Below are 13012 nucleotides of genomic sequence, written 5' to 3' on the forward strand. Positions count from 1 at the left end.
TGTTCACGGACTCTAGTATTTGGCTCTCTTTTAGATGCAATGGTTTTCCGTATTGGGACCATGACATATGTCCTAACTTGTTCACACCTCCTCATATGGAAGGTACTTTTCCTCGTTGGTGTCTCAAGAAGGGTAGAAATACAAGAACGCACGCACGCAATCATTCAATAGAAAGAAGTATAAAACTGGAAGTTTTATTTTGAAACGCAGACGCACCGGAACCTCTACACGTTATTGCCGCCACTTGTCAATGGAGTCTCGGAGAAGGCGCGTCCACAGAGCAAACAGACTGAGCTTCGCGTCTCCGTGGGTTAGTTTCAGACGAGCGTCCTCTTAGTGGAGCCGAACGCTGACACAAAAGTAAAAAGACACCGAAGAAAAAGAAAAGAGCGAATTGTGCGCTGACTTTATTTTGGACTTACCTCGGGCGGATGAACTTGACGGTCAACTTGAAGTGTTTTGTTGTGCTGCGTGGAACTTTACCTGTGCCGGTGCACCCATGGAGAAGCTCTTGTTGTTGACAACATGGTTGTTTATGTTGAGCTCCTTGAACGGTCAACCTGAGGGAGGTGAGTACGATTGAATCGAATTTAACTTTATCAGTAGCGATGTTCAACACAACACAAGACAATGAAATTGTGATAAATAAATTACAAGTAAAGCAAACACGAATTAAATGAAATATATTAAGAGTCTTATTTAAATTGAAAATAACTATCTGTACCTTTTTTGTATATATGTATAAATAACTTTACAAACACACATTACATAACAGAATCCGTGCAAATACAAAGTTGCAACACAACAATGGGAGTAACAAAAAAGCACTGACAGATTTGGGCATTTAAAAAAAAAAAATTTTTTTTAAACCAAACGAAAATAGTTTTAAAAGTAAGTATATTTGGAGTTTTTATTTTTAATTCAAATTAAGAGAAGAGTACTAATTCAGTCTTAGTGTTTGAGTGAGCTTCAGGCCCCGAGGTCAAAACAGTTAAGAACATTGGTAACATAAATAAATACCACTGTAAAAAAAAGTCAGATTTAATTGTAAAAATTTTTTTAAAAATTGTTTTTTTTTTTTAAATTTGTGTATATGAAACTTTGCAAGGCACAACATTATTTATATATATATATATATATATATATATATATATATATATATATATATATATATATATATATATATATATATATATATATATATGTATGTATATATATATATATATATATATGTATGTATATATATATATATATATATATGTATGTATATATATATATATATATATATATATATATATATATATATATATATATATATATATATATATATATATATATATATATGTATGTATATATATATGTATATATATATGTATATATATATATATATATATATATATATATATATATATATATATATATATATATATATATATATATATATATATATATATATACACACACAGTCCTGGTCAAAAGTTTACATACACTTGTAAAGAACATAATGTCATGGCTGTCTTGAGTTTCCAATAATTTCTACAACTCTTATTTTTTTGTGATAGAGTGATTGGAGCACGTACTTGTTGGTCACAAAAAACATTCATGAAGTTTGGTTCTTTTATGAATTTATCAAAATCAGAATCAGAATCAGAAGCAGAATCGTTTTATTGCCATTGTTTGAGAACGGGTTCACAAACTAGGAATTTTTCTTGGTGCAAACGTGCAACATAAAACACATATAACACATATTTGGTATAAAAAAGAGCTGTGACTGAGCTATCAGATAGACTTAGAAGGGATTCAAGGAATTCAAGGAGCTGCTGTTAGGAGTTATTGTTCATTTGCCTGATGGCCGAGGGGAAAAAACTGTTCAGGTGGCGGGAGGTGTGGGTCTGGATGGAGCGTAGTGTCCTGCCTGAGGGGAGAGGGGAGAATAGCGTGTGTCCAGGGTGAGAAGAGTCAGCTGTGATCCGACCCACACGCCTCCTGGTCCTGGAGGAGAACAAGTCCTGGAGGGATGGGAGCTTGCAGCCAATCACCTTCTCAGCAGCACGTACGATGCGCTGCAGTCTATTCTTATCCTGGACTGTGGCGCCGGGGAACCACACTGTGATGGAGGAGGTCAGGATGGACTCTATGATGGCTGAGTAAAACTGCACCAGCATCTCTGTCGGCACCTTAAGTTTCCTCAGCTGCCGCAGGAAGTACATCCTCTGCTGGGCCTTCTTGATGAGGGAGCTGATGGTCAGCTCCCACTTGAGGTCCTGGGTGATGGTGGTGCCCAAGAAACAGAAGGAGTCCACAATGGGGACGGGGGTGGGAGAGTCAATCAGGGTGAGGGGGGATGGTGGGGCTGTGACTTTCCTGAAGTCCATGATCATCTCCACTGTTTTCTAGGCGTTCAGCTCCAGGTTGTTGAGGCTGCACCAGGACGTCAGCCGGTCCACCTCTCTCCTGTAGGCGGACTCATCGCCATTCGAGATGAGCCCGATGAGGGTGGTGTCATCCGCAAACTTGAGCAGTTTTACGGATTGGTGACTGGAGGTGCAGCAGTTTGTATACAGGGAGAAGAGCCAGGGGGAGAGTACACAGCCCTGAGGAGTACCAGTGTTTGTGGTTCGACTGTCCGAGACAATCTTCCCCAGCCGTACGTGCTGTCTTCGGTCTGTCAGGAAGTCATTAATCCAACTGCAGAGGGAGTTGGGCACGCTGAGCTGGTAGAGCTTGTCTCGTAGCAGTCCAGGGAGGATGGTGTTGAAGGCAGAGCTGAAGTCCACAAACAGGATCCTAGCGTAGGTTCCTGGGGAGTCCAGATGCTCCAGGATGAAGTGGAGGGCCAGGTTCACTGCATCATCCACAGACCTGTTGGCTCTGTAGGCGAACTGCAGTGGGTCCAGGAGGGGGGCGGTGATGTCCTTGAGGTGGGGCAGGACCTAGCGCTCAAAGGACTTCATGACCACAGACGTCAGCGCGACCGGCCTGTAGTCATTTAGTCCTGTAATCCATGCTTTCTTGGGGACAGGGACAATGGTAGAGGTCTTAAAGCAGGACGGCACGCGGCATAGCTCCAGAGAGGTGTTAAAAATGTCAGTGAAGACAGGAGCCAGCTGGTCCGCACAGTGTCTGAGAGTGGAGGGGGAGACACCATCCGGCCCGGGGGCCTTCCGCGTATTCAGCTTCAAGAACTGCCGGCGTACATCCTCTTCTTTGATGGAGAGGGTCTTTACAGTCTTGTGATGTTTTTGGAGTCCTGTGATGTCATTGGAGTCCTTTGAGTCCTTTAACTCCTTTAATGATGTGCTGGCATTGGTGGGGAGGGTGATGGTGGGGGGAGCATGGCTTTGATGAGCTGAAGGCCGTTCATGACGACAGTAATGTGTGTTGTCGCCCTGAGCGAGAGTCCGGTCATTGAGGGCCTGGGGGGTTTTGGGCTTATAGTTCGTGAGGGCCCTTAGACCTCTCCAAACTGCCGCAGAATCATTGGAGCGGAACTGTTCCTTTAGACGGTTAGAGTACACAGATTTAGCTTTCTCCACTTCCCTGGTGAAGTGGTACTTCGCTTCTCTGTATGTACTTCGGTCCCCGCTTCTCCACGCAGCCTCCTTCTTCTTGCGCAGCTGTCGGAGCTTGGGTGTGAACCAGGGCTTGTCGTTGTTATAACAAACCCTGGTGCGTGTTGGAATGATGCGCGCCTCATTGAACTGTATGTATGAGGTCACAGTGTCCGTATACTCGTCCAGATTGTTCGTGGCCGCTCCAATTGCCTCCCAGTCTGTCGTTTCCCAACAAGCACGCAACTCGTCCACAGACTCGGCGGTGAAACACTTAATGTTCCTCATAACAGGTTTAGCCAGTTTCAGTCTCTGTCTGTATGAAGGGATTAAGTGCACCATCACGTGATCTGATAGTCCAAGAGCAGCGCGCGGGACTGCATGAAAAGCCTTGCTCAGTGTAGTGTAGCAGTGATCCAGCGTGTTCTCCTCTCTGGTCGGGCATTTAATAAACTGTCTATACTTTGGTAATTCCTGGCTCAAATTTCCCTTGTTAAAGTCACCAAGCACGATAACAAGAGAGTCAGGAAAAGACCGTTCCACATGTAAGATCTGTCCTGCGAGCGCGCGCTGAGCGTCACGCACGTCCGCGCCGGGCGGGATGTAAACAGCCACGAGAATGAATGAAACAATCTCACGCGGTGAGTAAAAGGGCTTACAGTGGATGAAATAATATTCCAGAGAGGAAGAACAGTGTCTAAAAATGACAGTCACGTCTGTGCACCAGCTATTGTTGATAAAGAAGCCTAGTCCCCCGCCTCTTTTTTTGCCAGAGAGCGCCGCGTCTCGGTCCGCGCGGAGGAGATGAAAGCCCTCCAGTTGAAGCGTGCTGTCCGGGACACTTGCGCTCAGCCAAGTCTCCGTGAAACACAACACACATGATGAGGAGAAGTCCTTGTTCCTTCTCATCAGCAACGCTAGCTCGTCCATCTTGTTGGCAAGTGAGCGGACGTTGGAGAGGAAGATGCCTGGTAGAGGCGTGCGTAATCCCCGTCCGCGAAGACGGACAAGTGCGCCCGCTCTCTTTCCTCGTCGATGCGGTTTCCCTCTTTTGATCGCAGAATGGGCCAAATCCGCAGCTGACGCTAAGATGACTGGTAACAAGTCCATAGGGATGGTGGATCTGATGTTCAGTAGCTCTTCACGGGTGTAAGAGCACCCGGAAACACAATTTATGTACAAAAACAAACAAAACAGAGCGCACGAAAGCACAGAGGCAGCCTTCATCGGCGCCATGGGTCTACTGAAAATGTGAGCAAATCTGCTGGGTCAAAAGTATACATACAGCAATGTTAATATTTGCTTACATGTCCTTTGGCAAGTTTCACTGCAATAAGGCGCTTTTGGTAGCCATTCACAAGCTTCTGGTTGAAATTGGTGCAGTTCAGCTAAATGTGTTAGTTTTCTGACATGGACTTGTTTCTTCAGCATTGTCCACAACACATTTTTTCATCTGACATCACATGGACAAAGATAAGACCTTCTGGAGGAAAGTTCTGTGGTCAGATGAAACAAAAATTGAGCTTTTTGTGTTAAGGTTCAGACAAAGAGGCCAGGACCCAGTCGCAGAGTATAATTCCAAAAAGGGTTTATTTGCAAAGTAACAACAAAAATACAGTCCATCGAGAAATATAGCAACAAAGTACCAACTGAAAACTATCCTAGGGAAAAGTGACAACAGAAAATGGCTGAACAGAAAATCACCATTAATATGGGAAAAAGGCAAGAGCAATAAGTCCAACAAAAAAGGTGACAAAGCACCAAACTCACAAAAGCGGGGTTCCGACACAGGCGTGCGAACATGTGGCGAAAGGTAGGAGATCTCGGAGAGCACTAGTGAGATACTGTAGTCAAAGACAATAATCCAGCACTGGAGACAAAGCGAGTTTGGCCTAAGAAGCCAGCTGATTAGCTCAAATGAGCTGCAGGTGTGTAGGGAGTCCATGTGTTCCCGGAGATCGCCCCGCCCCTCGGCAATCACTGCAGGAAGAGGGAGGGAAGGATCAGACACAACACACAAAAAATCAGGCCCACAACAGTTTGGCCACAATACCCAGCAATATGTTTGGAGGAGAAAAGGTGAGGCCTTTAATCCCAGGAACACCACACCTACCGTCAAGCATGGTGGTGGTAGTATTATGCTCTGGGCCTGTTTTGCTGCCAATGGAACTGGTGCTTTACAGAGAGTAAATGGCAGAGGTGGGACCAAGTCATTGTTTTGCAAGTCATAAGTAAGTCTCAAGTCTTTGCCCTCAAGTCCCGAGTCAAGTCCCGAGTCAAGACAGGCAAGTCCCGAGTCAAGTCCAAAGTCAAGACTGGAAAGTCTCAAGTCAAGTCCCAAGTCCTGCATTTTGGGTTTCGAGTCCTTTCAAGTCCTTTTAACCACAGACTAATATATTTACACAGATTGTGTATGCTTTTAAAACGCTGTATTTATTTATTAAAACAAGTGCATTTAAATTGCAGGAAGAAAAATAGTGCTGACATTGCACTTCGTAACAGCACTATTAACCAGTCATTTTAAACATTTAACTCATTCCTTTACAGAATAAACACATTTGAAAAAACAAGTGCAACTGTACTTATATGCACAAAAGTGTTAAAATTGTATTTCCATGGCATATTGCATTGTAACTAGTTCCACAGCAGTTTCTATCTTGTTCTTACCTTATCATTGATCTCATCTCATACTCTATGTGTGTTTATGTGTGCGTACACATGAAAAACATAACAAATACATGAATATAACAATGAACAGAGTTGTGCTTTTTAGATGTCAGGGCCCTATGCAATATGTACACATATTCTTAATATAGTATACATTTTGACTGACCTTTATTTGACTATGTTTGTCTTTTTTTAGGTGGCTAAAATATGCGGTGCTGCTGACCGCCGTCTAACGTTACGTTACTGTGTGTGATACATTGACTAACGTAACGTTATGTATAGGTACCTCATGCAACCCTGCTTAAAAAAAAAATCACTTGACAAAAAGTATGAATAAGGTAGCGAACTGCAGTGGACGCAACAGATTGCAGTGGTTGCAATGACGTTATTACCATAGACATCTTATAAGTAGACGCAGCATTGGCTGCTGTGACGCGAGCAATTCAGCCGCCATCTTGAAGTGGTGATGAGGAGCCGGCGAGCAGCCTAAACTGACAGTTGATAGGTAGAAAAACAGCGTTTTCCTGCCCAAATGAGCGGACTGTTGAAAATAGGAATCGGGGGATTACTTTTCACAAGTAAGATTTAACATTAACGTACTATTGGTTGTATTTTGTGAAAAGAATATTACCACAGAGTTGAGAAGGAGCAAAGATCTTCAATAGTACTGAAATCGTAGCAGCTAGCAAACAAGAGTATGACCATAATAGAATTGCTTGTCAATGAAATTAATTAAGTTTAAAAATGTCATACTTGAATAACATAAAGTTGAAATAAATGATGAAGATAAAAATTGTAAAACAGAATTTGGTTTTATTCTGAATCCAGTGAAACAGATTGGTGGTTTTAGCTGATATAAAGACTTTCAGGTGTTTGTATATGTTTATGTTTAAGTATTTGGCAGACGCTTTTATCCAAAGCGACATACATAAAAAAATACATATAAAACAATCACTGTAAACATGATCATTTAAGGGAAGAATGTAATACAAAATATCAATACAAAGTGTCAAGACAGAATAAACTCTCTGCTGCTGCAGCAACAGAGATACAGTCTATAAGATATGTAGATATCTAATGTATTCATACATTGTTTATGTAGGATATACGCATGTATATATAACCTAATCATATTGTTTCTTGAACTTAAAAATAGCTGACCGTTTTTTTCCCCTTCTCTGGGATTATATTCCCAGTTTTGATCTCTGACGTCTGGTCACTTATAGCATATAAGAATATTCTATTACTGTTAAGCAAACTATAAATAATAAAACACGCCAAAACATGTGTCCTTTATCATAGCTATACGTATGACAAAAAAAACTGCGTGGAAATCTGTGGTATTCAGTGAGGTAAGATGAATTAAATTGCGCTGACAGTTCATTGCTCCTGCCAAATTAATTGCACTGACTGGAGCGGATCACCACTCCAAGATGGCGGCCCCGCGTCTCGTCAGCGCCAGTAGGCAGTAGCAGTCGATGTTGCATACCCTTATAAGATATATATATTAGGGATGTCAAAGTTAACGCGATAAGACCGCGTTAACTATAAAAAACGGCACACATTTTTTTAACCACCGATAACGCAAACACTTGCTTTTTGACCCTCGGGGCGTGCCGTGGCGGGGGGAACTTGGCTGCAGTTCACTTGCTACTGAGAAAACGACAAAAGAAAGTCTACACTATGGAAATATCAGTTTTAAAGCCATGGCAAGTTGTTCTCCCGACAAGAAAGGACTATTTTTCGCCGTGAGAAGAAATGCATATTCACATTTTATTTGCCTTTTTAAAGAAAATATGCACGCCCCCACCGTCACAGGTATTTGGGCAATTTAGATGAAACCCTGACATGGATAAATAATAAAACTGTCTTACATTACGATCAGAGATGTTTTGTCATGTTAGTCTGTGATATTTGCACCTAAAGACATGCTAGTATGTAAGTTTAGGAATATGGAGGTGGAGGGGGGTTGATTTTGAGTTAACTATGAACAATGCGATTAATCGCGATAAATATTTTAATTGTTTGACAGCCCTAATATATATATATATATATGTATGTATGTATGTATGCATGAATGTGTATGTTTGTATGTATATGTATATATTAGGGCTGCGAATCTTTGGGTGTCCCACGATTCGATTCAATAATCGATTCTTGGGGTCACGATTCAATTCAAAATCAATGTTTTTCGATTCAACGCGATTCTCGACTCAAAAACGATATTTTCCCGATTCAAAAGGATTCTCTATTTATTCAATACATAGGATTTCAGCAGGATCTACCCCAGTCTGCTGACATGCAAGCAGAGTAGTAGATTTTTGTAAAAAGCTTTTATAATTGTAAAGGACAATGTTTTATCAACTGATTGCAATAATGTACATTTGTTTTAACTATTAAATGAACCAAAAATATGACTTATTTTATCTTTGTGAAAATATTGGACACAGTGTGTTGTCAAGCTTATGAAATGCGATGCAAGTGTAAGCCACTGTGACACTATTGTTCTTTTTTTTTCTTTTTCTAAATGTCTAATGATAAAGTCAATGAGGGATTTTTAATCACTGCTATGTTGAAATTGTAACTAATATTGATACTGTTGTTGATTATACTCATTTTTGTTTCACTACTTTTGGTTTATTCTGTGTCGTGTTTGTGTCTCCTCTCAATTGCTCTGTTTATTGCAGTTCTGAGTGTTGCTGAGTCGGGTTTGGTTTTGGAATTGAATTGCATTGTTATGGTATTGCTGTGTATCGTTTTGTTGGATTGATTAATAAAAAATTAAAAAATAGATTTTTTTAAAATGAGAATCGATTCTGAATCGCACAACGTGAGAATCGCGATTCGAATTTGAATCGATTTTTTCCCACACCCCTAGTATATATGTATGTATATATAAAGTACCAATGATTGTCACACACACACTAGGTGTGGTGAGATGATCCTCTGAATTTGACCCATCAGCTTCACCCCCTGGGAGGTGAGGGGAGCAGTGAGCAGCAGCGGTGGCCGCGCCCGGGAATCATTTTGGTGATTTAATCCCCAATTCCAACCAGCCAAGCAGGGAGGTAATGGGTCCCATTTTTAGAGTCTTTGGTATGACTCGTGTATACATACAGTATGTTTATATGTATGTATACATATGTAAAAATATATATGTATAAATGTGTATATATGCGTGTGTACTGTACATATGTGTGTGATTATATAAATATGTGTATATGTATATATATATGTATGTGTATATATAAAATTAAAAAGTTAAATTACCACTGATAGTCTCACACACACTAGATGTGGTGAAATTTCCCTCTGCATTTGACCCATCCCCTTGTTCCACCCCCTGGGAGGTGAGGGGAGCAGTGAGCAGCAGCTGTGGCCGCGCTCGGGAATCATTTTGGGGATTCAACCCCCAATTTCAACCCTTGATGCTGAGTGCCGAGCAGGGAGGTAATGGGTCCCATTTTTATAGTCTTTGGTATGACTCTGCCGGGGTTTGAACTATGTATATACATATATAAATATACCTCCATATATATGTAATGTATCTACTATATATAGATATGTACTTTATATGTATGCATATATATATATCAGTACATATATCTATATGCTTATACTATAAATATATTTATATATATACTATCTATCTATATATTTTATGTGTGTATCTTTGTATATATACTGTACATATACATGCATACACGCACATATTCTATGTATGTATATGTTATATGTGTATACATGCGACAGATACAGCTGTTAATTGTGTTGTATACAAAACAACTTAGCATCTCTATAGACACAGGAATAAATGCACTATTTTGTATTATTTATTGTGCCAGAAAATGAGCTTATTCTGCCAAATGGCACCTGCACTTTACATTGACTATGTTGGATTCCTCCCCATGCGGTGCACAGGTTGGATGTTTGGCCCTGACAGTGTTGGATTCCTCCCCATTTGCTGCACAGTGGATGTTTGGCCCTGACAGTGTTGGATTCTTCCCCATGTGGTGGCCCTGCACTTTGAGAAGAACACAAGGCTCCTCCAGGCCTCGCCAAAATAAAAGCGCACATGGGTCTATTTTTAGTGGTAGTGAATGGTGTAATTACAGACGTACTTGGAGAAGATTTAGTCATCATCTGGAGTCCATGAGAAAGTGCAGAGAAAACATTTGTCAACACGTCTGTTTTGCAACAGAACCAAAGTTGTGATGAAACCGCAGCGTCAGCGCTGATGGGGTCATTGTAAACAACACTTTCAAGGTGCGCCACTGTCAGAGGCAGACGTTTGTAGAGGAGGTTCACTACGGCCACAGACGTTAATTGGAGCTTATGTCACAGAGTTGAGGGCAGTTTTTCTTAACCATAGGGCCCATTTTTTGGGCCGCAAGTGCCGCCACAAAATGTGTTTCTCAGCTGTGGTCCCTTTGTGCCGTTATGGGGGTTCCCCTAAACCTCCCCCTTAAAAGTTTGAAAAAAAATATCTGGATTTGACTTAACTTATAGTTTTAGCGCAGTAGTCAGACGCTGGCCTCTCACACCGGCGACCCGGGTTTGTGCAGTAGGACAAAAACAAGGCAGTTGAGGGAGAGAGTACATGCCAAGCAGAGTTGGCCGTGAACACCAATCATTGCATTCTGCCGTCAAAATCGGGGGACCCTGATTGGGTGGGGGCCCCTGATTGGGTGGGGGCCCCTGATTGGGTGAGGCAACCCAGGCATGCTCGTGCATCAAGGCGGCCGTTGTAATGACAATATCAGACATTCAGAAGGAGTCTGGAGCTAATCATTCACAATAGCTGAGAGCTAGTGGGCAGCCTAGGAGGCAGTCGGCTCTCTTGGTTGATTTCTCGTGCACAATATGTATCATTTAGCGCACATTTTTTAGTTTTTCCTTGTCTTTGACTTTTGTAGCTGTATGTAGAAATGGTGCCGCTGAAGTGGCAGCTGGTTGCGTCAGCTGTGTGCTCTTTTAACGCATTTTAATTCATGTTCTTTAACGTTCCTCTCGGGTCCCCCCGTGGTGGAAAAGTAAAGGTTAGGAACCCCTAGTTTAGGAAATTTGAAAAAATTAAGAATATACAGTTAAAAAAGTCAGATTTTATGGTAAAAAAAAAAATTGCTAGAATTTTTCTGTAAAATTAACAATGCTACGGTTTTTCTTTTTTTTAGTAATTCTGTGTAAAAACACAACATTTTACAGTAAAATCTACAGATTTTTTTTTTCCAGTTTAGAAAAATAATGTCTGGTTTTATGTTGATGTCAATTTGTGTGTGTTTTTTAGATTTTCTAATTTATTTATTTAATTATTATTATATCATTTTTATTATTCACACATACAATTCTAAACCATAAAAACGGTCTATTTGTTGTTATTATTCTGCCACATAACGTTGCCGTGCTGCACAGCCCACAGTTTTCATCCGATCAGAACCGTTCGAGTATCAAAATGTTTGGCTTAACCGGGAATCGTGCCCTCCAAAAAATATCCCAGATTACCCCCAATTCCAAGTTTTCCGGGTCATTTTTCCCATTGAAAACGAATGGGCCATTTTTCAAACTTGCACAATTCCCACCTTTCTCAACCGATTGGAACCGTTCTAACATCCACAAACTCCACCCACTTTGGACAATCAAACTGCTATTTTTCAAGTTACATTTCTTTTTCCAAGAATTAGCAGAATTCCCAGTTTTCCAAAGCCCTCTTTTCACCTCTTCTTGGAAAGTTTTCACAATCCACATTTTCACCTTCAAAACATTCCTCTAAATTGGGACAACAAAACTAACTTTTTTTTAATACAAATTCCCCGAAAATTTCAGGAATTCCGAAATACCTATTTAAATAACAAACTGTTATTACTTGGTCAAAATGTTTCTATGTTTTGAAAAATTCCAACACCAACCCATTCCGATCATCTAGGACAATTGTTGTATTACCCACATTTATAAAAAATTCCCGTTTTTCCCGAAATTTCCAGGAAAATTCCCATTCAAATGAATGGACATGTTAATAGTTATACAATGCCCAAAATTCATCCACCCACACTGCTCTTCACATATGTTGAATGCAAAACATGTTTTCCCTTTCCCAAAATTTCTAGTTTTCCCGGAATTTCTGGTACTTTTCTCCCCATTGACAATGAATGGGAAATACACAATCGACTACATGTCCCACATTTCGAATCCGATTTGAACCGTTCCAACATCCACACACTCATCTCACTCTGGACAATCAAACTACCATTTTCCAAGTAAAAAAAAATTATTCCAGGAATTCTAAGAATCCCCGGTTTTCCAAATCCCTCTTTTCACCTCTTCCTGGAAAGTTTTCATAGTCCACATTTTTCAACCGTTTTTGACTATTCTACCTTCAAAACATTCCTCTTAGTTGGGACAACAAAACTACCATTTATTTTCATACAAATTCCTCGAAAATTTCAGGAATTCCGAAATACCCATTTAAATTCAAACTGTTATTTTTTCAACATTTTTCAACTGTTTAGAAAAATTCCAACACCAACCCATGCATATGATCTAAGACAATTGTTGTATTACCCCTATTCATAAAATTTTCATTTTTTTCCGAAATTTCCAGGAAAATTCCCATTCAAATGAATGGACATATTCATCGTTATACAATGCCCAAAATTCATCCACCCACACCGCTCTTCACATATGTTGAACGCAAAACATGTTTTCCCTTTCCCCAAATTTCCCGTTTTCCCGGTACTTTTCTCCCCATTGACAATGAATGGGAAATACACAATCGACTACACATCCCACATTTCTTA

At 40.5% G+C, this 13012-nt stretch overlaps 1 protein-coding gene across 2 annotated transcripts in view; it reads left to right on the forward strand.

The window, feature by feature from the left end:
- The first annotated feature begins 235 nt into the window (after positions 1 to 235).
- vwa1 (von Willebrand factor A domain containing 1) overlaps positions 236 to 13012 on the forward strand; it is a 38443-nt gene continuing 25666 nt past the window's right edge. For both annotated transcript variants that reach the window (XM_062030514.1, XM_062030523.1), the window contains exon 1: positions 236 to 569. In XM_062030514.1, the coding sequence (XP_061886498.1) occupies positions 500 to 569 (70 nt within the window). In that variant the 5' untranslated portion in view covers positions 236 to 499. The remainder of the gene's footprint in view (positions 570 to 13012) is intronic.

Source organism: Entelurus aequoreus, linkage group LG01 (assembly GCF_033978785.1).
Source record: "Entelurus aequoreus isolate RoL-2023_Sb linkage group LG01, RoL_Eaeq_v1.1, whole genome shotgun sequence".
Taxonomy (NCBI): domain Eukaryota; kingdom Metazoa; phylum Chordata; class Actinopteri; order Syngnathiformes; family Syngnathidae; genus Entelurus; species Entelurus aequoreus.